Source organism: Schistocerca gregaria, chromosome 2 (assembly GCF_023897955.1).
Source record: "Schistocerca gregaria isolate iqSchGreg1 chromosome 2, iqSchGreg1.2, whole genome shotgun sequence".
Taxonomy (NCBI): domain Eukaryota; kingdom Metazoa; phylum Arthropoda; class Insecta; order Orthoptera; family Acrididae; genus Schistocerca; species Schistocerca gregaria.
The window spans coordinates 291,857,551-291,885,401 of record NC_064921.1 but is presented as its reverse complement, the minus strand read 5'-3'; the positions used below and the strand labels follow the sequence as shown (position 1 = coordinate 291,885,401).

General features: G+C 40.6%; 1 protein-coding gene across 10 annotated transcripts in view; it reads right to left on the bottom strand.

Moving 5' to 3' along the window:
* LOC126336894 (zinc finger protein 346-like) overlaps positions 1–27,452 on the bottom strand; it is a 148,631-nt gene extending 121,179 nt beyond the window's left edge. For 4 of the 10 annotated variants that reach the window (XR_007565021.1, XR_007565020.1, XM_050001011.1 and 1 more), the window contains exons 1-3: positions 27,325–27,452; positions 21,972–22,014; positions 13,686–13,796 (exon numbers count right to left, since the gene is read on the bottom strand). Coding sequence is in view for 7 of the 10 variants with exons in the window: in XM_050001011.1 (XP_049856968.1) it covers positions 13,686–13,741 (56 nt within the window). In the remaining 3 variants the exon portion in view is untranslated. Of the gene's footprint in view, positions 1–13,685; positions 13,797–21,971; positions 22,015–26,847; positions 27,237–27,324 lie in introns of those variants that run through there. The other 6 variants (XM_050001012.1, XM_050001013.1, XM_050001014.1 and 3 more) reach the window with 6 other exon arrangements.
* Positions 27,453–27,851: the final 399 nt, after the last annotated feature.

Here is a 27,851-nt window from a genome sequence, read left to right as displayed (position 1 = left end):
TACAGGTAACAGTAAGAGCCAAGAGATGTTTCATGCAAGTAAATATGTCATTACAATTCACTTTCTGGCATTTGAAGAATGCTTCGGTGATGTGTGAAATTTTTACGAACTGGTTTCAAGAAGAGTTTGTTCCATTCATAAAAAAGTTCCTATGGTCACTTAAGTGAGACAAGAAGCTCTACTAATCTTTGATCACTGTCCAGCTCATCCACTTGCTGATGTGTGGCAATCAGAAGATGGAGAAATAAAAACTTTTGTTTTTGCCAAAAAAGCACAGTGGCATTAATTCAGCCACTGGATCAGGACGTCATACAAGTATTTAAGGCTCATTATTGCCTTGAGCTGCTCACTTCAATGGTAAATGAGGAAATAAAAGTGTTCTTGAAACCCATAAATCTTAAAAGAGTATTGCATATTCAGTAGGCCTGGTGTAGCAAAAGCATCTTTCCGACCACTATTAGGATTTGTTGGTATAAGTGTTACATTGAAGAAAATGCAACACTTTAGAGACATGTTCCAACAACAATGAAATCCCACCCATGCTTGGTATTCTACAGTGCAATACTGATATTGAAGACTTGAACCGTTGCATAGTCACTGACAATGAAGAACCAATTTTGGAGGTCATAAATGACAAGGACATTATGGATGCTGTTCAAAATGGAAAGTAGTGAAGCAGTGAGGATGAGAAAGCTGAAAAAGAAACTGTAGGCGATGTTCCCAGTACACACAAAATATGGGATAATATAAATAAAGTGATTGTGTGGCAAAGTGACTTGTCAAAGAAAGCTAATTCATTTCTTTAAAACAGCAGAATAATGGTGTACTGTAGCTTGCACGCAGTGCTGTAAATCGCCATAGTGTATTTGATAGTGTACTATCATTTGGTTGATGTTTGAGTGAAGTTTGTCCAATTGCTGTATCCTATTAGGCAAGTTTTGAAATGTTTTACTTCTAATATTCTTTAAATTTAAATACAGTATAAAACAGTATGTATAATATTACATAATATATTCTTCCTAATTTTCCATGAGTGGTTTGTCATTATACAGCTCACTCTCAATATATTGTGGGTACGCTATAACACCAGAGCACATTACCTGACAACCATGTTATATCGGTATGGATAGAAAAGAGACTTCAATAAAAATCAGCGGGAAAGAATTTCAAAGAGTGGAAGCATTTAAATATCTACGTTTAATAACAACAGAAGATAACAGGATAGCAGTAGAAACTCAAGAAAGGATAGCAAATGGAAACTGATGCAACTATTCCTTGCAGAATATATACTAGTCTATAAAAGCCAAAATATATTTGACTACATTAAGACCTATAGTAATGTATGGATTGGAAGGCTAGGTGGTGGTAACAAAGGAAGAAACATGGTTATTGAGAAGGGAAATAAAGATTTTGCGAAAGTTATTTGGGGTAAGGAGAGAAGGAGGAAGCTGGAGAATAAGGCCAAACATACAACTACAAAAATGTTTTTGACAGATGAATATTTTAGTGAAAAATCATGCATGGAAGAACAAGATTGGTTGGTCCCGTACAGAGACTGCCAGAAACTTTGATTGTTAAAGTGGTTATAGGGAAGCTCAAGGGGAGAAAGAGAAAAGGAAGAAACAGTAAAACATGGCTTGAAACTATGGAAGAGGACCTCAAAGCAGTGGGAGTCAGAAACTGAAGAAGGAAAGCAATGGACAGAGAAGAGCGGAGGCAGTTGACAAAGAGGTCCAAGGTCTTACAAGGACTGTAGTGCCAACTGGTACAGTAGTATTCCATTTCATCTGCTTTATTTGCTATATTTTTATACCTTCTGTTTTCATAAATTACAATCAATATCACCCCTGTTACCTATGTGTTATAACCTTTAATCACAATAATTGCGTGGATTTTCACACTCTCTCTTAGAAACAATAGCTGATCACATGATTACAACTCAGTCTCTCGTATTCGACTGCTGTGCCGTGACATGCGGCCGGTGCCGTTCGTAGCTAGGTGGCGCTCCCGCGCTCATCTGATTTGCGGAGCGCCTCTATCGCCGTTTGTGCGTACTGTCGTGGCGGCACTGTTAAATGTCGTGGCACTATCACAACACTTTTCCCCCCTTGAAAAAAATAAACACTCACTTCCTTGGAGACATGGACAGCGCAGAGACATCCATGGCCTCTTGTGAGGCCCCGAGGAGATCCCGCGCAGAGACACGGGAGTATGGTCGAAAATGTCCAGGACGGAAGCTCGTGCGAGGAACGTGCCTCCTGGATGAGATGATGGGTGAAAACTCCGGAGCAGCATCCATAGGTGTCATTGACCTGGGAGTGTGCTCCAGCGAGATGGGCCCCGGAGAAGGCGGCGTCGCGACTGGGGCCGGTTCCGGAGTACTTGGAAGCGGCAGCGACGGCGGCTGCATCAACACGGACGGTAGATCGGCAGCAGCGACAGGACTGGCGTCTCGAGCTGGTGGAGGCGAAGGATGGGGCGGTGGCACAGGCGTGGCCACCACTCGTGGGCGCATCTGGTCGTAATGGCGAACAACCGTGCCGTCGCCCGTACGGATTTCACAAAGCCGGCGGCCACGAAGAGCCTTGACCACCCCTGGAATCCATTTAGGGCGAGATCCATACCCTCGTGCCCACACGTCGGCGCCCACCGAGTATTTTCCCGCACTAGGGGACACAGTACAAGGCCTGACAGGGTGAAGCAGGTGCAGTAGAGTGCGCGGTTGGCGGCCATGCAAGAGTTCAGCAGGGCTGCGATCACCCAGAGGCGTGAAGCGATAAGAACTCAGAAATTGCAGCAGGGCGTCATCTGTGGAAAAATCACTAAGGAATTTTTTCATCTGGCATTTGAAAGTGCGGACAAGGCGCTCGACCTCCCCATTCGATTGCGGATGGAAGGGAGGTGCGGTAACATGATGAATCCCTTGTCCAGTACAAAAATCACGGAAGGCCTGCGAAGAGAACTGAGGGCCATTGTCCGTGACGATCGTGGATGGAAGACCTTCTAGCGCAAAGATTTTGGACAAAGCCAGCGTCGTCGCCGCAGTGGTGGGCGACGGACATCTAACAACAAATGGAAACTTCGAGAAGGCGTCAATCAACAGTAGCCAATAAGTACCGAGGAAGGGGCCAGCAAAGTCGGCGTGCACCCGTTCCCATGGCTGAGCTGGATCAGGCCACGGAGAGGGCATTGTACGAGGTGCCGCCAGTTGTTGAGCACACTGGCCACATGCAGCAACCATATGGGCGATGTCCGAATCAATGCCGGGCCAATAAACGTGCCTGCGGGCCAGGGACTTAGTCCGAGAAATACCCCAATGGCCTCCGTGCAACAGTTTGAGAACATCTTTGCGAAGAGAGGCTGGCACCACGACCCGTGGAGATGCGCCATCCGTGGCCAGAAGAACAACACCATCACGAACAGACAGACGAAGGCGCAAGGCATGGTAGTTGCGAAGGGGATCCGATGCCCGGCCCCCGGTCCTGTCTGGCCAACCTCGTTGAACAAAACCGATCACCCGACGCAGGACCGGGTCCCGCGCAGTAGCTGACGCGACCTGCGAACCTGTAAGTGGAAAGCCCTCGACTGCACGACGTTCTTCCTCATCAATGTGGAAACAGAGGAGTTCATCGCGATCGAAAACAGGGTCGGGGCCCATCGGCAATCGCGACAATGCATCCGCGTTTGCGTGCTGGGCCGTTGGGCGATAGTGAATCTCATAATGAAAACGAGACAAGTATAAGGCCCAACGTTGCAGGCGGTGAGCTGCCTTATCCGGAAGTGACGCCGAGGGGCTGAACAGAGAGACCAGCGGTTTGTGGTCGGTGATGAGGTGAAACTTAGAACCATACAAAAAAACGCTGAACTTTTTTAGAGCATAAATGATAGCGAGCGCCTCCTTTTCGATTTGAGAGTAACGCCGTTGCGCCTCGTTGAGGGTCTTGGAAGCATAGGCAATGGGTCGTTCCGACCCATCCTCATACCGATGGGCGAGAACAGCCCCTAGGCCATACTGTGACGCGTCAGTCGCCAGAACCAAGTGCTGACCCGGACGGAATGTGGCAAGACAAGGCGCCGACTGCAAATGAGCCTTCAGGCGGACAAAAGCCTGCTCACACCCGTCGGACCAACAGAAGGGGACGTTTTTGCGTAACAGCTGATGCAGAGGATAAGCTACCGCTGCTGCGGATGGAATGAATTTGTGATAATAAGCAATCTTGCCTAGAAACGCCTGAAGTTCTTTGACCGTAGACGGCCGGGGTAGAGCGTTAATGGCCGCAACGTGCTCACGGAGAGGGCGTATGCCCTCACGGGACAACTGGAAACCAAGATACTCAATGGAGGGTTGGAAGAACTGTGACTTGTCCAGATTGCACTTCAACCCAGCCGAATGCAAAACCCGAAACAGTGAACGTAAATTACGAAGGTGCTCCGCAGTGGAGGCTCCCGTGACAACAATGTCATCCAGATAGTTTATGCAGCCGGGAACGGAAGCCGTGAGCTGTTCCAAAAACCGCTGAAAAATGGCCGGTGCGCTAGCGACGCCAAATGGTAATCGCTGGTACTGATACAACCCACAAGGAGTGTTGATAACGAGAAATTCCTTGGAAGGAGCGTCCAACGGCAACTGATGGTACGCCTCCGATAAGTCAAGTTTGGAAAAGAACTGGCCCCCAGCGAGCTTGGTAAACAACTCCTCAGGACGAGGAAGAGGATAAGTGTCAATGACGCTCTGAGCGTTGACAGTGGCTTTAAAGTCACCACACAATCGCAGACTCCCGTTTGGTTTAGAAACCACCACGATCGGCGATGCCCATTCGCTGGAGGTAACCGGAAGGAGAATCCCTGAAGCTGTTAACCTGTCTAGCTCAGCCTTGACAGGTGCACGCAACGCCACTGGAATAGGGCGTGCCCGGAAAAACTTAGGGCGAGCCGTAGGTTTAAGAGTAATGTGGGCTGCAAAATCCTTGGCACAACCCAGACCAGCAGAGAACACGGACGAAAATTCACAACACAATCCATCAAGCTGTTGATACGGAATGTCCTCAGATATGAGGTGCACATCATCATCAATGGAGAACCCAAACAACTGGAAAGCATCATAACCGAACAGGTTTTCAGTGCCCGCATGATCCACCACATAAAACATGAGGGGCCGAACAACAGACTTGTAGGCAGTGGAAGCATCAAACTGGCCCATGATAGGAATTTTCTGCTGATTATAAGTCCTCAGATTGCGCGTAACTGGAGACAAAGGAGGGGAGCCCAACGCCAAATACGTGCGAGAATTAATGAGAGTTACTGCAGAGCCAGTGTCCACTTGCATGCGGATGTCTTTATTCAGAACACGAACAGTAACAAACAACTTATTTGTTTGAGAAAGCACACAGTGAACATCCATGTCCGACGCCTCGTCCTCGTCGACAGGAACTTTATGGGACTGACACACAGAAGCAATGTGGCCTTTTTTCCTACATGAATTACACGTGGCCCAACGTTTTGGACACGCTGCCCTGTCGTGCTGTACGAAACAACGGGGGCAAGAAGGAAGCGCGGAACGAACCGGCTTCTGTGGTTGCTGGTTTCGCTGCGAGCGTTGCGGCCCAACGCGACGTTGTTTACGCGAGTGAACCGCCGCCACATCTTCGTTCTCCTGTGCAACAGGCAAATTGTCCTTGTCGAGAGTTGACTGTACAGCGCCTACATCACACCACGCGTCTATTTGCGCGCCAGCAGCGTGAGACACTTCAAAGGATTGAGCGATGCTTAGAACTTCCGACAACGACGGGTTTGGCAGTTGTAGGGCACGTTGCCGAACTTCTTTATCAGGAGCAAGCCGTAGAATAGCATCCCTAACCATTGAATCCGCATAAGACTCGTGATGAGTGTCCGTGACAAACTGACATTTCCTACTCAGGCCATGTAGTTCCGCCGCCCAAGCCCGGTAAGATTGATGGGGCTGTTTACGACACCGGTAGAACGCCACGCGGGCGGCAACGACGTGGGTGTTTGTTCGATAATAGGCAGACAATAAGTCACACATTTCTTGGAAGGACAGGGAGGCTGGTTCCCGCAGAGGGGCTAACTGAGATAGCAGCTGATAGACTTGAGGGGAAATCCAAGATAGAAATAACGACTTACACATAGGAGCGTCGACAACGCCGAAAGCCAAGAAGTGTTGCCGCAAACGCTTCTCATAATTCTCCCAGTCTTCAGCGGCCTCGTCGTAAGGAGGGAATGGAGGCGGAGAAGAGGAGGACAGACGATGAGTAAGCGACGTCGACAACGCCTGAATCGCTGCCGTCAGCTGTATTTGTTGTTCAATGAGCGCTTGCATAAGCTGTTCCATGTCTGCCCCGTCACGAACACGCAAATCCACAACGCGGTGAAAATATCCCATCCTCGTCGCCAAAAAGTGTTATAACCTTTAATCACAATAATTGCGTGGATTTTCACACTCTCTCTTAGAAACAATAGCTGATCACATGATTACAACTCAGTCTCTCGTATTCGACTGCTGTGCCGTGACATGCGGCCGGTGCCGTTCGTAGCTAGGTGGCGCTCCCGCGCTCATCTGATTTGCGGAGCGCCTCTATCGCCGTTTGTGCGTACTGTCGTGGCGGCACTGTTAAATGTCGTGGCACTATCACAACACTATGATTTCTGTTTATTTATTTGATCCTCTGCTGTGTTCACTGTTTCGCCTCTCAAAGTAACACATAGGTCTTCTAATATATTTCACTCTCCACTTTGTGATGATTGTTGCCTAGTGCTCCCTCTGAGACTCACAACAGTCACTGGTTCTTTAAGTTTATCCAGGGACCATCTCCGTAAGTTCTTACCTTTTCCCACACTCTTAGCTTTAAAGTACATTCATAGACAATGAATTATGGTCACAGTCCATATCTGCCCTGAACATGTCATACATTTTAAAATCTGATTTCAAAATCTCTGTCTTATCATAATATAAAAAATCTAACTTTATAAGGGAGTACATATGCTGTGACACTAGGGTCATTATGTCCAACTGGTTTAAGATCTGACTACATTAGGTTTCAGAGTGAATAACACATTTTATCCTTATCAGATGATCATGTGCAACAAACACAGAAGATTAAATAAAGTATGATAAAAATAATGTAGAGTCAGAAGGGACATAATACTGGAAACGCTGACAAACAACTACAAATTTTACATAAAAGTACACAGATTTTTTAGTAGAATTGATGTTTCATATAATGAAATCAAAGGAAAAAGACAAGCTCCTTAATGAGCAAACTGAGTTTATAACAGGTGCATTTATTTTAATGTTTACGACAATCTATTCTGGTGAGGAAGTCACTGCAGCCTACATGTGTGCTTCAAGTGATACTCTCTGTGACAGAGACACTATGCTGTTTGGACTGCGTTGTCACTTTTGAGCATCTGCACAGTTAATGCAAACACTTTGCAGCCACAATAGGATTGCTAGCTTCCTGCAATGGTATTACACTCCGTGCCAAGTTATCTCTTCTGAGTTCATGTGCAGTGATGTAAACATCTCATGACCACTCTGTGCCCTGTTACCTCTTAAATTTATGGGCAGTGGGGTAAACAATAAGACTTTACTCTGGTTTAAATATAGTTTTACTGTCTTAGCAACTTGCATTAATAGGATTCCAGCCAATAAATTTACCTTTTGAAAAATACAAATGGAAACATGGTTTTAAACAATAAGCAGAACTACGAACTTTTAGCTGAATACATTGAAAATCCATTCAATTATGAAGAACCTATTGACAGATTACAATTTCAAAAATCACAACATGAAAATCCACCATCGTAGACACCTACAGTAGAAGAAATAGAAAAGACTATCAAGTTTCTGAAGAATAACAAGGCACCAGGAGAGGAGGGAAGAGGAGAGGAGAGGAGAGGAGAGGAGAAATGTGGAAACTAGAGGGCTTATCCATATGGCAGAAAATTCACAAGGTAATTAAAGATATTTGGACAAAATCAATCAAATCCAGGGACTGGAAACAACCACTGATCCATCCTCACCACAAAAAAACAAGAGAAAACAAGACACCAACTACAGGGGTATCTCCATGTTACAGTAACATACAACATATTATCTAATGCATCTCTAAATACAAAAAGGGACAAGTAGGATCTAATATAGGAGAGTACCAAGCAAGTTAGATCATGTGCAGAACATATTCTTAATTTAAAAACTGTTTTGAGAGTGAGAACTATACAAAATAAAAACACAGTAGTTACTTTCATAGACTTCAAGAAGGCTTACGATTCAGTTGACAGACAAACACTATTTCAGATACTTTACCAATCAGGCTTCAATGAAAATACCAGAAGACTTGTTGAACAACAAGTGCTCACGGGTACAACATCAAGTATTAAGTTTGAAGGCGAAATTTCTGAACCGTTCAAAATCAAAACAGGAGCTTGACATGGAGATGGACAGTCCCAATTCTCTTTAACTTGGTTTTAGATAAAATAGTAAAAACATGGGAAAACACATTAGAAAACAGAGGCATAAAAGATATTAACATGGGACAAAGAAAGACCAAATATGAAGTAAAATGTTTAGCCTTTGCAGATGATATAGCATTGATAAGTGAAAACCTAACAGACGCAAATTATATGCGTGATCTATTACATGACACTGTTGAAAAGACTAGGCTAAATATATCTTATGAAAAACAGAGTACATGGAACACAAACACAATATAAAAAAATATGAAAACACAGTATGGAAAAATTAAAACAGTTAATAAATTTAAACACCTCGGATAATGCATCCAAGCCAACAGAATGCATAACACAACAAATAAAGAAAGAGCAAAGAAGTTAGAATTTGCATACAAATTAACACATAACTACTACTATAAGAAACCAATATCCAATCAAGCAAAGATCACACATTAAAATTCAGTTAGTATGATACAAGCAACATATGAATCAGAGTGCCTTAACATTGAATTAGGAAGGCGAGGGTGGGGAGGGGGGGGGCAAAAAAAAAGGGAGGAGAGGGGGAGAGAGAAGGGGAGAGAGAGGGAGATGGAGTGGGAGAGGGAGAGGGAGAGGGAGAGGGAGAGGGAGAGGGAGAGGGAGAGGGAGAGGGAGAGGGAGAGGGAGAGGGAGAGGGAGAGGGAGAGGGAGAGGGAGAGGGAGAGGGAGAGGGAGAGGGAGAGGGAGAGGGAGAGGGAGAGGGAGAGGGAGAGGGAGAGGGAGAGGGAGAGGGAGAGGGAGAGGGAGAGGGAGAGGGAGAGGGGGAGAGAGAGGGGGAGAGAGAGGGGGAGAGAGAGGGGGAGAGAGAGGGGGAGAGAGAGGGGGGAAGGGGAGAGAGGGGGGGAAGGGGAGAGAGAGTGGAAGGGGAGGGGGAGAGAGGGGGGAAGGGGAGGGAGAGAGAGAGGGGGAGAGAGGGGGAGAAGGGGAGGGGGGAGAGAGAGGGGGGAGAGAGGGGGAGAAGGGGAGGGGGAGGGGGAGGGAGAGAGAGGGGGGGGGAATCTGTAGAATGGATAGAAGTAGTGACGAAAGATGCAAACAAAACACGTGTTACAGAAGAACTAATACATGACAGGAATCACTGCAGGCTACTGACAGAAAATGCGACCTATGAAGAAGATAAAGCACAACCTCAACCACAGAAAGTGTTGACAGATGATCAGAGATGAGACGTTGGAGAGAATATGAAGAAGTCTAGGAAGAAAGGAAGAAAAAGAAATATATTAAGTCTTAGGTTGTATGTGGTCCATAGCTGGTCAAGTTAAAAAACGACCTGAATAAAAATTAGAACTTCCTATGCAACTCTAATATAATACATGGTTTATTCCATTTGAAGATTTGCCATAGGGCTATAGAGGACATGCACATCCAGCACACTTGGTTTTACCTACGTAATTCCTTGATTTTTTGTTAGTAGTCTGGTTTGACAAAATATGTAGTGAACATTGTGTCACCAAATGCGGCCCATGACAACACATATGAACCACATACATTTCAGTTTTACTTTACTTAACTCTGAAATACAATTGTCCATTCCCTCCAACCCCCGCCCCCCCAACAAGTCCGAGACGTTAATGCAAGCTTTTCTCTTTTTTCCCATTGTAACATACGAGGATGGCCAATGTAGGCTGAAACACGTAATGGGTGTTTCATAGAATGTGATTGTATCTAAAATAAAAGGGATTTCTCATTTTTAATTACTGTATTTGCCAGCTTATAACATGCACTAGCATAAAAGATGCACCCCACTTTTTAAGACTTTTTTTGGGAAAAAATGTCTCACTTAATAAATCTACTGAAAAACAGTTATATTACATATGTGCACATACATAAAATATCTAGGCAGAAAGAGATAGGTAAAAGTGCTTACATTTTAATTTTCATTCTCAAATCTGCAAAAGTCATCCTCATAAATGAAGGTAGAAATACTTGAAGCCACTAAGTCAGAATCTGAATCCTCATATAATAAATTATTCTATGTACTATCCAGAGAATTATTATTTCCACACTTCTTAAACACTTTAATCACTGTTTCAGTTTTAAAGGAGTCCCTTGAAGCTTTGACTCGCTCACAAACTTGAAAACTCTTCCTCCTTCCTAATGGCGTAACTTCAAAATCTGTAGATAGCAACCAGGTGTTTCACTGCTCCTTCATAAGTACGTTGAATGGCCTTAGTAACTTGCAGTCAATGTTTATATATTTAGAACTTTCAATGTAACTTTTAGGTTAAAGTAAACTAGTTAGCTCTCCTAGAATTACAGCTAATTTCAGTTCACTCACTCAATTTTTAATGTCTTCTGTTCTGTGAGAAAGAAACTGGTCCCATACTAACTGGGTATGTATCCTCAGCAGGCCTCCAGGTCACCTACACCAAATTTTATCTATCCACAACTTTATTCCTCCTCTATTCATCCACCTTTTATTCGGTACATGGAAAAATACTCACTACAGCAATTATTCGTTAGGAATAATAATTTTTTCCCATAAGCACAACAGGACATAATGACTGAGTAATGAGTCTTTTCGTGTCCAGAAGTTTTAACAATAATGCTTTTTGTAGCCACAGCTGTGTTAGAAGGCACATCATAGGTTAGCACAATCTTATCCAGGTCTCCAATTTTTGAAAGTTCAAACTTTTCTCTTTTTCTTGCCTTGGTGACAAATCAATGAAATTCAACAATTTGTTCTTCGTACTCAGCTGGCACCTTTTGTGATATTTTGTCTTGGTCCACACACAAAGCCGATACCTATTCGCAAATGTTGAATTCCACAATATTGATACAGTCAAGTCGGCAATCCCTCTGGTATTGGCTGTTGCTTTCACTTGATGAATGATCATTTTCCTAGAAACTGGAGCCTTTCTGTAGCTCTGTTTCCATCCTCTTTATCACATGCAATCATTTGCATATTATATGCAATACTACAGCAGTTCCATTTTTCAATCATAGTTTCCAAATAAAATCACAATACAGGTACAAGAAATGTGGATCTCCACACTACACACTTCAATAACCAAAGACTGAATGAACAATATAAAAACTGTTAACAGTGGTGCATGTGCAACTACAGAACTCTATACAATTGGAATGCTCAAAATTTGCAAGGAAGCTAGCAATGAATTCCTTCAAGCCAAAAGCATAGAAATTTTGAAGAAGTAGATTTAGTGCTTCTCAGCAAATTTCACTAGCATGCCTTCTCTATCATTTCTGGCATCTAATTCAAAGTTGTCTCTTTAAGAATTATTTTTTTAACTTTGTCCTTATCTTTTCATTGATGTTGTCCTACAATGTCAATTACTTTTGATTAACTGCTCTAATAGCTCCTCATAAAGATTTTCAACTGCCTTCATCAGGGGGTAAGATGGCTGGGGCATAAACTTGTATTATTTGCATTAAATTTTTAATTCTATTCTATTGAGATTCCTTCATTGTCAACACTTTATAATTTGATCTTCAATTTTCTTGTAGTGATGAAACTTATTCACGAGTATCTGCCTTTGTCTGTGCCTCTATAGTAAAAGACATTTCCAGACTGCAGCTGCACGAGATTATCTTTCTTTCTTCATAATTCTAATGCTCTCACTGTAGTTCCCTTGACATTACTTACTTCCACTTCCAGTACAAGTAGTCTACCTTCAGTCCTAAGTCACCTTTCACTTTTTAGTCCTTATATGAAGCTCATAGAAGCAATCATGTCTTTATGAGTAATGATATTCTATTTTCGCCAGAGTTCATGTAGCAAGGTGTTGTCAGAGAAGTAGCTGGGTGTGCCCTATGTTACAAATACATTTGCCTGAGTTCCCTCAGCCCATTATTTTTAACATGCTATAACCTAGTTTGAGATACCAGCATCTGGGACCTCACACTTAGCAATGAGGCTTAGAGAACCATATCCATGGTACAGTAGCCTTCCAGGACCAAAGAGCTTGGTGAAACACATGGCCAATGCTAAATCTCAGTGAAGCACAGTTCAGAGCAGTTTCAGACCAACTGCTTGTTAATGTTGAGCATGAAAATATTCCTTCAAAGGGACAATCAGTTACGGTCAGTCAATGTTTGTCAGTCAGTCAGACAGTTTTCTATTGCAGAAAATAATGTGGTCCATCTTGAATTTGAAGATACCCACTTTCCATGCTGTCTGCGATGCAGATTGGAGAGCTGCTCTTCTGAGTCTTTTCACCAAATTGATTTCTGAGGTTTTTTTTTTTTTTTTTTTTTTTTGTCATATAGGGCTTTGGTGTGGAGGCTTGAGGTGTACTGGATAGCACATGACAGTAGCGGGACACATACTGCTTGGTTCATCTGTAATGGTTCTTCCACTTGGACAGTCCTATCGATGACTATGCGATTGCTAGTATAGCTCTCAGCTTCATGTAACTAGCAAACTTCTCTATCCACGTAGTCATCTGCTAAAATAAGGTGATGTCATCGGAAAGGCTACCCTACACATTGGCATAAGATGTTACATTCAGTAATGCCTTTTCTTTAATGCTGCTGCATTATAAATATTGGTGTCATGTGTTAAATTAATACTGTCAGTCTCAGTTTGTCATGTTCAACAGCCACATGTTACAGACTACTAAATAACTCAATTATTTTTTTGAGCACCAAAGTCAGTTAAAAATGTGCTCATGTCAAATGGAAGTGAACTATAATGTTTCCCAACAGTCCATACCACACTCTGAAACTCTGCTTTTACAATTAGTTACAAGCAATTGTGCATAAGCAACAACCATGCAGTGACGCATAGCAAGACATCAAATAATCAAAGCAGTGTCCAGCACATGTAATATATTAGTTATAACTCTGAATTGTATGGCAGTTAAAAAACAACTTTACAGTTATTATGAAACAATAAAATACACCAGAAGAGAACAGATACAAAACCACAAAATGTAATTCTGTATCATATGCCAAATGATCTACACAAGTTACAGTTCTGTACTTTTAAGTTCAAAGTATACAACACAGAGGAACTTTCCACATGAGGATTTTAAAATAATTGAAGACCACCCATATCACAAGATGTAGCAAAATATCCCAGATATAAAAAAATGATCCTGGCAAAAGTGTATGTTCACAAGATGACAAGTTAAAAAAATAATGAAAGAGTAACAGAAGATAAAATCTTTTGAAGCTCTACTAAGGGACATAATAGTACGCTCGTAATTACCACTAACCTGTAATTCACCACTGTAGCCACTGCTGGGAATAAAGGGGCTCGGTAGAAACTCATAGCAGATTTTGAACATATAAAGGTTCAGCGAGGAGGCTAAGATGATTCACACTGCCTAAAACAAATAATGCCCAGTTGACTGTTGGTTCAGTCACATATGTAATTATTTTATTAAAATCAGTGGTAGGTGAAGGTGCTGCAGAAGCTTAGTACACTAATTTAAGAAATCAATGTCAGAGATGACAGTAAAGACTATATGGAACAGACTCAAGACTGTTATTCCACAAGACATACTGATTATTCTTTAAAGCAAATTAGAATATGCACAGATGAGATGAGGACAAACTACTTTGCCTCCAGTTCTCATATTTTCCATCAGCAAAAGAAGATCTACCTTCGGTATAGCTTCAGAAATCTCTCAAGATACACATGATAATGAAAGAAGAGAGTCCTTATGTAATGTACAGAACAAGTCTCAATATAAATTTTTCATCCAATTCTAATGTGTACTCAATAAAAATACGACTAACACAATAGATCTGAACTACAGTATAATGGCAGCTTGCAACAAACAAGGATTTCAATGACAGATTTGATACTCTAAATGCTGGTAGGTTCGGCTACCATTACATACAGTAAAATTTCTTATAGCTTAAGCTAGAAACACCACTAAATGTCCACAGTATCTGACTGGAAGATGAAAGGATTACTATACAAAAAATCCAATATCTAAGCTTAAGGCAAGTAGCTGCCATAATTTGCAAAAGCTACAGAAACAAGACTTGTGAAATGGCAACCTTCTAATATTAATAGGGACATTAAACAATGCAATACTTTCATTACTGTAAAAAACCATTATTTACTTTCCAGAAACAGAGCAATTCACTTTTCATATCTAGTCAACAACATAACAGACTGCCTATGGGGTCATTCCATGCCAATTCAACTAATTTGAGAAAATGTTCCAGCTGATAGTCTCAGATTTGGCTGAAATTTAGCACACCAATGGTACTAAGTGTGGAACACTCATGTACAAAATTTTAAGTTCCCCTGCCAATTGGCAGAATTATGGCTTGTGAAAGGAGGTGGCATGACCTGGAAATTGCAACCTGCATCTGGCAATCTATCTTCAGACCCAACTTCAGGTCTTAATAACTTTGGAACTATTCTGTACAGTCCAGTGAAATTTTTACAACCCAGTAACATCCACTTAAAGAACACACTCTATGAATCAAACACCAACAACATATTTCTGAGGAAAAATAAAAAATTCTAAAATGTAATTTCAAAAATGTTATACGTTGAAAGGTAGATATTGTAGGTGCCCTCTTTGCCAAATATAATTCACTCAAAAAGGTTATAAATTTTTTTCTGGTAAGCTTAATGTGGTCTAAACACACACAGAACTCATCTTGCTCGTATCAGTCACACAAATAGAGTCACATGCACATGAAAATACAAAAAAAAATTGAAAAATTACCTGAAAAACATGGATTTTGTAAGTGTGGTAGCACAAAAGGGACAAGTGTTATCCAAGCTAAATTTCAAACACTGCATAAGTAGACCATAATCTAATATGTGGCAAAATTTCAACTTGTTATTGCAAGGCATTTGTGTACAATAAAAGTTGACAGAGATGTATTTGGTTACTTTTCCTTTGACATGATTTAGCAAGTAATAGTGATGCAGACAGCTTGTTTCAGATAAGGCTGTAGCAATTGTTGGGAACCATTAGGCAACAGAAAGTTAAACAATGGTAGTTTTCAGGGACAGAAAGAGTCATTGTTAGGCAGGAACAACAAAGGAAACAAGCAACAATTACAGGTTACTTATGTTTTTAAGATTCTAGTTCAGACTGGTCAGTGCTGTTGTGGAAGTTCCATGCAGCTTTTCGCGGATGATGCTGTAGTATACAGAGAAGTTGCAGCATTAGAAAATTGTAGCGAAATGCAGGAAGATCTGCAGCGGATAGGCACTTGGTGCAGGGAGTGGCAACTGACCCTTAACATAGATAAATGTAATGTATTGCGAATACATAGAAAGAAGGATCCTTTATTGTATGATTATATGATAGCGGAACAAACACTGGTAGCAGTTACTTCTGTAAAATATCTGGGAGTATGCGTGCGGAACGATCATATAAAATTAATTGTTGGTAAGGCGGGTACCAGGTTGAGATTCATTGGGAGAGTCCTTAGAAAATGTAGTCCATCAACAAAGGAGGTGGCTTACAAAACACTCGTTCGACCTATACTTGAGCACTGCTCATCAGTGTGGGATCCGTACCAGATCGGGTTGACGGAGGAGATAGAGAAGATCCAAAGAAGAGCGGTTCATTTCGTCACAGGGTTATTTGGTAACCGTGATAGCATTACGGAGATGTTTAGCAAACACAAGTGGCAGACTCTGCAAGAGAGGCACTCAGCATCGCGGTTTGGCTTGCTCACCAGGTTTCGAGAGGGTGTGTTTCTGGATGAGGTATCGAATATATTGCTTCCCCCTACTTATACCTCCCGAGGAGATCACGAATGTAAAATTAGAGAGATTCGAGTGCGCACGGAGGGCTTTCCGGCAGTCGTTCTTCCCGCGAACCATACGCGACTCAAACAGGAAAGGGAGGTAATGGCAGTGGCACGTAACCACACACCGTTGGGTGGCTTGTGGAGTATAAATGTAGATGTAGGAGTGTGTTCTCTAAATTGATGTTAATGGGTTGTAAAAATTTCACTGCATTGTGTGGAATAGCTCCAAAGTTATTAAGACCTGAAGTTGGGTCTGAAGATACATTGCCAGATGCGGGTTGCAATTTCCGGGTCACGCCACCTTCTTTCACAAGTCATAATTCTGGAACCAATTGGCAGGGGAAACTAATACTTTGTACACGAGTGTTCCACACATGGTAGAATTAGTGTACTGAATTTCAGTCAAATCTGAGACTATGAGCTGGAGCCCCTGGTTGAACTGACATGGAATGACCCTATGACATGTATTTTTAATAACCAGTTTCAGCCATCAAAGATACCACCTTACATGAAAATAGGTTGCAGCACATCTAACACTAACAAGACAGTGAACACTCAAAAATTTAATGCAGGGGAATGGGATGAAGTGGATCATGTCTCTTTTTTTGTCTATTCAATTTTAATTTTTTTAATGCCCTTAAAGAAGAACATGATTCACACATCCCAATGGGGCGAATGTCTACTGCAGACATCATGTTCACTTACTGAAACTATGTAGTTTATTTTAATCCATAAGAACCCATATAATTTATTTTGTAATTATTCCATGCTACCTTACCAAGAACTTTCTGGTTATGCTTCTATGGTGGCTTGCTTGTTACGTGTAACTGGTTTAGGAAAGGGGAATGTGATGGGTGTATATAGAATGTAGTGTCAGAGTTGGGCCACTGATAGCAGTGAAAGAAAAGAGAAAGTATGAAACCTGACCTGGACATAATTTACTTATCTCAAAAAGCGGCAAATGGTCTGCTGCCCTTAGTATTTTTATCAGACCAAAACTTTAAACGGCCCTCACTACATGTATACAGCAGACAGGATTGGGAATTAACCTAGGACAATGATGCATATCCTTTCTCCCTTTTACAGTCAAATATTGGCAACAAGAATTTCTTCTGCCAACTGAATTCGAAGCAGCTACCATTTAACAAGTCTGCAGGGATGGGTTGTCAGAGAAGTTATCTGATTTGGATTTTAACTGTGAGAGTAATTTTACATTTATAAGCTGTAGTGCGAAAAACAGCCAGGTCATTCCATGTTAAGTCATGCAATAATTCTAGGATTTGTATTCCACCATATCAGATTTTCACAAAGCTTTGCATATCTGCTCAGAATTAAGAATTAGGAGAATTTTTGTATAATTTTTTGGTCTCAAGACAAACTTTCTTTTATACTGAATTTTCAACGTAGTGATGTTATGATAATTTGGCTTTGCGAGAATGTCCACCGAAAGTGGTACTTACCTATAGAAATACTCATAACTCAGATCTTTATGAAGCTTCTTTTCAGAAGTTAAGAGAGGCATGTAGTTAAAAGAAACAATTATTTAAGCAGTAAAGTTAGAAAGAAAATTACAAAAAATGTATGTTGCTTTGCCATTTCTGGAAAAATTACAGGGGCATCGAAAAATGCTTATACCACATTTGTCCATCCTGTTGAGAGCCTAGTTTTGGTCTTAAATAATCCAAAAACTTGTAAATATTCTAATAAACTACAAATATCTATTGGGTTTCTATGAATGTAGCTACACAAATAAATACGAAAGCAAAATACTTTTTGCTGTGATGAAACACGGCCATTCCAGGTAAGTCCATTCAGGATTGAAGTCCACTGCTTTAGATACAGTGTTATATGATTTACATGCTTGAACACCAATTATTCTAGGCAGACAAATTAACCTTATATGTGAAAAATTTATTTCATTTCATTAATTCCTGAAAGGATATAATATATTGTATTTACCTGTGCAGCTACCCACCTGCTCACAGTAATAAGAAAGCATTTTGTGAGCCTGCAGTAGCTTGCTTGGAACCTTCATAGGTATGAAAAAAAGCAACATCATTGACATGTAATGTTCAACATCAATGACATGTGTCAGTCAGTCCATATGGCTCAGTTGCTCTTTGTCTTTCTGTGAGACAGGTAATATTTATTTGCATTGCAGCCACTTATTGTTCCATTTGCAATGAAATACATTTTCAAATGACGTAGTACTCAGTTAAGTATGAGGGTGAGTCAGAAAATGTTTGCCCCTATTCTTTTTTTTAGCCATATTATGACTGTAAATGGATAGTCAACGTATCCAGTGCCATTGGTGAACCTTCTTGGACTGGCCCAGTTTTATCTACTGGTAGCTTCATGGCATAGTGCTGCTCTCAGGTATTAAGATGGCTGTTATACTTCACACATTCAATGATTGCTATTCATTTTCAGTGGAGCAAGGGATGATCACTCTTCAGAATCAATGCGGAAAAACAGCCCACCTATGGGGAAATGTGTGTCACTTTTAGACACACAAGGAGGAGGAAGAGGAGGAGGAGGAGGAGGAGGAGGTTGTCGTGGTGGTGGTGGTGGTGTGAGTTCACAAGAGATCGTGAAGACTTGCATGACAATGAGCATTCAGGGAAGCTGCATTCGTCACTGACTGGTGACAACATTTCCTGTATGGATGCAATGGTGAAATCAGATCTGCGTGTGCACCTCACGGTCATTTTCCAGGAGCCTGATATTTTGTATGGGAGTGTTTACAATGACATTCAAGAGTCCTTACAGTACCAGAAGGCTTCATGATGGTGGATGCCTAAGCAATTGGACACACTGAATCATCTGCAACAGGGCAAAGGATGATTTCCATGTTCCTGATCTGCTTCCTGGGAGTACAGTTATTCACATACAATGTTAAGCCAAGATAGGAGTCCGATGGTAGTTCCACAATAAATCAATTGAATTCTACCACAGAGGCATCTCAAATTTAGTGCCCATGACGGGACAAGTATCTGAGCTGATGTGAGGACTATGTGGAAAAATAGTGTAAGGCACACAGAACAGCAAACATGTTTGTAATTACCTGTGTGCACCTTATATTGGCTAATAAAAAAAAATGAATTTGTGTAGTGTCAGAAATTACTTAGAACACCACATCATTTAATGACCTACACATCTGTAAAAGAAACACCTCAAAAATTTTTCAGAGCTGAGTGAAGACAGCAAGATTTGATATCGCTAAGGTCCAATATAAACGTTTCAGAAGGAAACATTATTTGCTACGAGAATCAATGTAAAACAAGGTATAAAACTGTGTACGTGTTATAAGATTTGTGAACAAAAAAACTGAAATCAGTGATGGACATGAAAGTGGTGTATGTGACCTGGAGGTGAAATTTCACGAGTCAGTACTAAAAGGTCAAAGTATCGAGGATGTAAATAAGATTTTAGATGATGTGACGTGCTCTCCCTTAAAACTTCATTCCATTCAAACTCACAGTATGGCCTTACAGGGCAAATGGAAACTAGAAAAAGTGAGGCATGTTTTGGAAAAAAGTGTACTTGTCATTATATTACAGTGCTGAAGTTTCCGACGGTAGGGATGATAAAATGGATGATGAAACTGTCTAACAGAATTGGTAAAACAGTCTGCAACTGATGATGAGTGCACTGACATGTTGGTAATAAAATTACAAGCATTTAAACTGCATTAATTTATGTCTAAGTGTCACAAAAGAGCCCTAAAAAAATTGGAAAAAATCTAATACACGAAAAAGCAATTCTATTCGCTGAAAATCCCAGTTCTGTAACTCAGAATGAACTCAAAGTTACCACAGAAGAAGAAGCAGCTATATAACCCATCCTGTTCATGTTTATAACAACATTATGAAAAGAATAGATTGATATACACCACATAGAGGAGCTATTGAGTTGTAGACAGGCACGATGAAAAGGCTGCTAAACATTCAAGTTTTGAGACAAAAACGTCTTTTTCAGAAATAGAAAAAAAAAAACAGAAACACAAAACCACACGTGCAAGTCATGTGTATACAATCTGGGGTGGATGATGCGGTAAGGATCAGGCGTGGGTTGTACATCACATGGGTGCTATCACTCTAACAGGGTATTCTGCCACTCTGTGAACCTACGCAATTCGTTTGTTCGTTCCGACTCCACCCCTGCTCCCAACCCCTCATCTCACAGCTTGTATCCCTACAACAGACCTAGATGCATGAACTGCCTCATACATCCTCCCAGCTCCACCTACTCCAGGCCGGTCACAGGCATCACCTATCCCATCAAAGGCAGGGCTACCTGTGAAAGCAGCCATGTGATCTACAAACTAAGCTACAACTACTGAGCTGCCTCCTATGAGGGAATGACAACCAACATGCTGTTTCTCCATATGAAAGGCCAAACTGTGGCCAAGAGTCAGCTGGACCACCCAGTTCTGAACATGCTGCCCAACACTACATGCTTCACTTCAATGACTGCTTCACGGCCTGCACCATCTGGATCCCTCCTATCAACACCAGCTTTTCTGAATTACAATAGTGGGAAATCTCCTGACAACATTTCCTTCGTACCCATAAACACTTGTTGGTTGGCTGATTTGAGGGAGGGGACCAAACAGTGAGGCCGTCAGTCCCATCAGATTACGGAAGGATGGGGAAGGAAGTGAGCTGTGCATTTTCAAAGGAATCATCCCAGCATTTACATGGAGCAATTTAGGGAAATCACAGAAATCTAAATCAGGATGGCTGGATGAAGGTTTGAATCGTCATCCTTCCGAATCTGAGTCCAGTGTGCTAACCACTGTGCCACCTCACTCGGTGTCCCATAAAAGTGTTGGCCTCAACCTTCGCTACTCCCTCTCCTTCACTTACCTATCACCTTCCCCGCCCACATTCCGGCACTTCACATGTCTTCTATTCCACCAATGCACCTACAGCCTTTCCTCCTCCTCACCCCCCGCCCCCCCCATCCCCCCCACGCACACACAACTTAGTACAGCTGCCCAACCAGACATAACAGCCATATACTGTGTCCACCACCTCCCTGCATGCTCTCACAGGCAGCACATCTTCCCCAATCCCTATACTACTATTCCTCCCTCTCCCTGCTCCATTCCCACTCCTTACCCAACCACTCACCCTAGATTGCTGCACACTGTAAGTCCACAGTCAGGCCACTGCGGCTGGAGAGAGTGGCTGTGTGTGTGTGTGTGTGTGTGTGTGTGTGTGTGTGTGTGTGTGTGTGTGTGTGTGTGTGTGTTTTCTATTTCTGAAGGAGGACTTTTTTTGTCCAAAGGCTTAAATGCTTTGAAGTCTTCTTCATTGTGCCTGTCCATGAACGTGTGGATAACCTCTTAAGAATAAAGAGATGTTTTATTCCACTATGTCACTTTGTAATTTACTTATTTTGATATTTACTCACAATATAAAACAACAAAACATATGTTTCAAATTGCTACAGGGAATCTCTCATAAGATGAACCTTATTAAATTTTTTAAAAACCTAGCACTGGTTGTGAATTTGAAGAAAAGCACAAAGCTCCACGTACACAACTAGTAGTTGGAAGACTACCACCTGCCACTGGTAAAGATTACGGATTTTGAAACTAAAACAGAAAGAGACTTAAAAAGGTACTCTGCAGGAATATGAATGCCACAGCTAACTCAGTCAATCACATCAAGCAAAATAATACTGCACTGTATAACTTCTATATTTAAAATGTAGCAACCCTTTAAATGTAATGTATGGAAAAGAAAAGAGCTAAAGCTTACCTCATTGTGTTTTCCATTTCCCCAAATTATCTGCCTTCAATTTCTGTTTAATGGAACATAAACAGAACGAACTATTAGTCTATTCAAACAGTAAAGAAGTTCTTCTAAAGTGATACTCATTTTTATAAGGCTAGTTTATCAGTAAAACAAAACATTGCCTACAAATATTAATTATATCATTAGTGAGGACCACACCATCAAAGGGAATTCAAGTCAGATCACATAAAATTTTTAAGAGGATTCAACCAAAAGATTTATGGATCATTACAACAGAAAACTATAGTGTATGACACACACATTCTTTGCTCCCTTTCTTCTTAAAACATTGATAAAACCTGCTGAGATTTTCACTTCATTATTCCTCACCTTTGTTTCATACATACACCAGTTTAAAAAAAATAAGATTAAGCATCAGCAATACGAATCAGTATTAAATGATCTTTCTTTTGTTTTCCTTTTACTGTCTACAACATTGGAAATAAATTGAAGACTATACGAAATTTCTGTATTACACTGACACATTATCAAAACTTTAAACTAAATTTATTATGCAACATTAGTGAATTTACAAATCGGCAAATATAATAATCCAACAGTACCTCTCAATGAGTTCTCCAGTAATGATAACTAAATTTAGTTAGACAATGTTTGTTAACTAATCGAACTTGTCATTACATTTTGGCCACTTCTGCTCAGATTTAATAAACACTTTCAACACAAAACTTCTAGTGGTCTTTCATAAAAGACAAATTTCTTAGGACTTGTATGTATAGAAAGTGATTGAAATGTGTGTTAGGGTTGGACACTTGTAATATCAGTGAAAAAGGAGACTTGTAGGTAACAAACTGGTGAAATTGACTTTTAAAGAATTATTCAAATGTATATTTCTTCTTCCAAGTATCATTCTTACATAATTTTAAGAGCTCATTAAGCATGATTATTTTTATCAAACAATGTTCACTTGAATATATTAAAAACAAAGATTCCAAGACTTACCAAGCGGGAAAGCGCCGGCAGACAGGCACATGAACAAAACACACAAACACACACACAGAATTACGAGCTTTCGCAACTGGCAGTTGCTTCGTCAGGAAAGAGGGAAGGAGAGGGAAAAATGAAAGGATGTGGGTTTTAAGGGAGAGGGTAAGGAGTCATTCCAATCCCGGGAGCGGAAAGACTTCCCTTAGGGGAAAAAATAGGACAGGTGTACACTCGCGCACACACACACACACACACATATCCATCCGCACATACACAGACACAAGCAGACATATCATATGTCTGCTTGTGTCTGTGTATGTGCGGATGGATATATATGTGTGTGTGTGTGTGTGTGTGTGTGTGTGTGTGTGCGCGCGCGCGCGCGCGCGCGCGCGCGCGCGCGCGCGAGTTTACACCTGTCCTTTTTTTCCCCTAAGGGAAGTCTTTCCGCTCCCGGGATTGGAATGACTCCTTACCCTCTCCCTAAAAACCCACATCCTTTCATTTTTCCCTCTCCTTCCCTCTTTCCTGATGAAGCAACTGCCAGTTGCGAAAGCTCGTAATTCTGTGTGTGTGTTTGTGTGTTTTGTTCATGTGCCTGTCTGCCGGCGCTTTCCCGCTTGGTAAGTCTTGGAATCTTTGTTTTTAATATATTTTTCCCATGTGGAAGTTTCTTTCTATTTTATTTACAATGTTCACTTGAAGATATTTCTATTCTACAGTTTTATTACATATTACTCAAAAGTTCAATTAATGTTTATTTCCTGTACATATGCCATGTAAAATGACACTAAAATTGAAACTCTTAAGGAGAAATACCACTACCACATCAGGAAACCAAAATCTGTCTTGCAATCAGATTCAGAACACAATCTTGCTCTTCAGAATATATGGTTCAACCTAAATCAATTACATCAAATGCTGGGACAGGTCGATATCTTTCACTATTCGATACAATCTAAGCTTGTGATGTCAGGCTTTAGAGACGTTTCTCAGCCGATTATATCAGCTTTTGCTGTCTTCCCTGAACGTCTACAACTATCAAATGAAACTTACAATTTTGGGCATCATGTTCTAAAATAACACTAGCAACTGAAGAGCAGTAGGCAATGCATGTACAAATTCGGTATACCTTTGGGGTTTCTCTAATTTTTAAAAACATATTTGTGAGCTTTTCTGACAAAGGGTGTTAAACGGATTATAGTCTAGGAGGGATAACTGCATCAAAATAGTCTTTGGACTGAAGACTGCAACAGCAATAGACAAGGAAATGAATCTGGCTTCTCCTGAATGACATCCAGTGCAAGATCACTAAGTCACCTCAAACAGTAATTTGGAACAAGGATAGGATAACATCTGACCACCTTGAAGAAAAGTCACATAAGTTTATGTTGTATCATTGAGATAAATTTTGGCAGCATTTTTAAGTATTCAACTGACAGCTGCTACCCCCACTACAGTACAGACCTCATCCATAGGTGGCAAATACAGATTTATGGATTACCTACAATTGTCTAGGTCACTGGAGGTGGAGTAATAGTTTGTATTGGGCACAGTTGGAGATGAAAATCAGTCCTGACCTACTTGAGTTAATCAGTACCATTTACTTCAAGCATTTTGGTGACTTCGTATTAAAACTACATTAAGCTGTATTGAAATAGACTCAAATCCCTTTCTTACTGAACATGAGTCCAGTGTCTTAACCACTTCACCTCCTCATTAGGTACCATTCATAGAAGATGTTCATGGCTCTGTTTGTCATTGGTGGCAAACTACTGGCAATTACCTATGATATTGTTTCCTTTCAATTGTTCAGCAAATCTGTTCCAAAAATGGAATATTAATGTCATATGGCACACCAGCTTGGAAAACGAGAGACGGGAAACCTGGCACCGCCAGATTACGTACACTGGTGAATTAATAAATCTCATTTACCAGATGGATGGGGAAAATCAACAGAAAAAAACTACTTCATTGAGAGCTTTCAACAATTATAAAAAACTATTCTTTCCCTTGTTTGCACAGATTTTTATTATCCAAATAAATGTGGTAATGATCACTTTCAATATGATTGTTATATGTGTCACATTCTGCTCAAACGCTTGTTCTCACCAACTGTATGGTATTACTATAGCACACACATGTAAACTTTTGAATATTATGCTACATGCCTATCAATTGATGGAGACAGTCTTTAAACTACACCCTAAAATGGGTCTAATTGTGTGAATTGGACATTTAGCACACTGTTACACAACATTTTCACTTCATTGTCTTCTAAATGACACTTCATTAAACACGATGAAATTTAAAATTTTTCCTCAATATCTATAAAAATGTTCTCAATAACATTAAAATGAGCTGAGCACACCTCTTACACATAATGTTAACAATATTCTACCAGTATGAAGTTTGAGTTGAGCCCACCTCTTACACATAATGTTAACAATATTCTACCAGTGTGATGTTTATAGGAAAAGCTTGCAAGTCACCTAGTGCTGGGGAAGGGGGGGGGGGGGGGGGGGATGCCAACTCAGCTTTCAACCAGACACAAGTGAAGACATTTAAATGCAACAGAGTTGTGGCAGCAATCACATGTCTGTGGTGCAAGCTGGCAACTCACCTCGGGTCAGGTGAGGGAGGTGGCAGGTGGTATGCTGATTCAGTTTTTAGGCAGACACAAGTGAAGATATTTAGATGTAATAGAGGTGTGACTGCAATAGCATGTTTGTGGTCCTGAAGTCATGTGTAAATGTGAATGGTGTGTGAGGTGATACATGTAGGTAGAGAGAGAGAGAGAGAGAGAGAGAGAGAGAGAGAGAGAGAGAGAGCGAGAGAGAGAGAGAGGGGGGGGGGCAATGAGCAGTGTGTAGCAATTTTTAATGTGGAATTCCATTATCCTGACTTTAAATATTTCTTGGAATATTCTTGGTATTGGCAAGAAAAAGTCATTTCAAACTGATCCATAAATTTGTGTGATATTTGAGAAGTTGCTGACAAACACAATCAATAAGTTTTAAAAGGCAATATTTTTATATCCTTGACAGATGTTTCCTTAGAACTACAAAAATCCATTCCACTGTTACACTTATTTACTTCAAAAATTTTACTTCTGCAGCTGATCTTTCTGTCGGGAGAAAGATCACCTGCAGGACCTCAAGGAAACATTCACAAAAATGAGTGGTGTCAACAGTCCAAACTACATAATGACAAGAGATGTAGCTCTGATGGGTTAATCATAAGCAGGATGCACCTACAACACTTGTTAGGAGGGCAGGTTCATTTTGAGACTTGAAACATTAGAAGTGTCTTTCATGATGGTGATGAACATCTAATGCAAAATCCCCAAAATGTCCAGAACCTTCTTCAATGAAGAAGTGTTTCATTTCATCCAGTACTTAGAATAGGAAAGATCTCGCATCATTTATTTACTACACATTTGCAATACATTTCGCTCAAATGATAAAGAAACACACCCTAACAGCAGAGGCAGGAACTTCCTGAAAACTATTGTAGAGTGTTAATGAAACTGAAGGCCTGTCCCAAATTTATAAAGGAGGAATAAAAGATAGATTATGTTTTCATGAAATTGCAACTCCTATCGTTAGGATGATTGGACACAAATGAAACATTTGATATTTACATGGATGTATTCATGATATAACTTGTTCTTTACTATCTTGCAGTACTTGTCTTACATGAGATTAATAGTTTTCTTGCAAAAGAAAAAAGTAACGATATTAAGTATGACCACAATCTGTCAAAGACGACTACATTGTTTGTTTACAGGACAACAGAAGATACACAAATATTTCTTCTTGTGGGAGAAATTGTATCCTTAACATTCAACATACAGAAATTGTAGAAGTGCGTAGTACAGTCTTATGTGACTTACGCTGGATGTTTCGATTTCTTTTGTCTTCTGCACGCCTCAATCATTGGCACGAACATTCAAATTCCCACAAAAAACACAGTTTCCCAGCAAAATAAAACCCACGGGCAATCTCCTGTTAGTTAATTCTGCTTAAGATGGCCTTCTTATGGGCTTAAGACTTCACTCAACAAATTATTTGTCTTTAACATTTCAAATCAGAAATACATGTCACTCACATCGAAAGAACTTCCTTTCAACGACGCACCATTATTAGCCGACGTGTGGAATGCTACAATATTACTCAGTATTATTCGATGGTAAAATAACTACATAATCAAAAATATTTAAAAACAGCTACAAGTTCTGAAATTTATTTTCTGAATCAAAATCGTACATAACGAAAGACACCGGCAAAATCAAACAAATGTCAGAAATTGCATTGTGGAACTTCCAATGCATTCCCTATCATTAAGAACTAATGATGCACTTAATACACACCAAGTTCAGTAGACCACTTGCCACTTGCTGAAGCACTGCTGACTATTTACTTATTTATTTATTTATTTCGATTCAAATCAAATCCTGCAACAAACGAAACACACTATCTTTGACAATATGACAGACGATCTCTTTTCGACCAATAGAGCAACAAAGATATTCTGTGGCCGTAACCCCGCAGATTGACAGGCCTGCCATTGTACGTTTACAGAACTACAACCACTTGCGGCTTATTTGTCAGTTTTCTGAATTGTTAGTGACTCGATAGGTCTTGACGTACGTAGCAAAACAATTAATAACATAGGAACAAGTGTAAATGACAGAAACCGAAGGGTCGCATGATGTGACTTTGGTATAAAAGATATACAAAGACATCGTCTAATGATATTACGTTTTCAGATTTCAATTTAATAATACGCTACTTACTTTTGTTTCACGTTCATGCATACTAGTGATACAAAAATCCAGTTATACTTACAAGTTTAAGGAACATTAGTATCGACAGTGGCAGATTTAGACTAGTATGT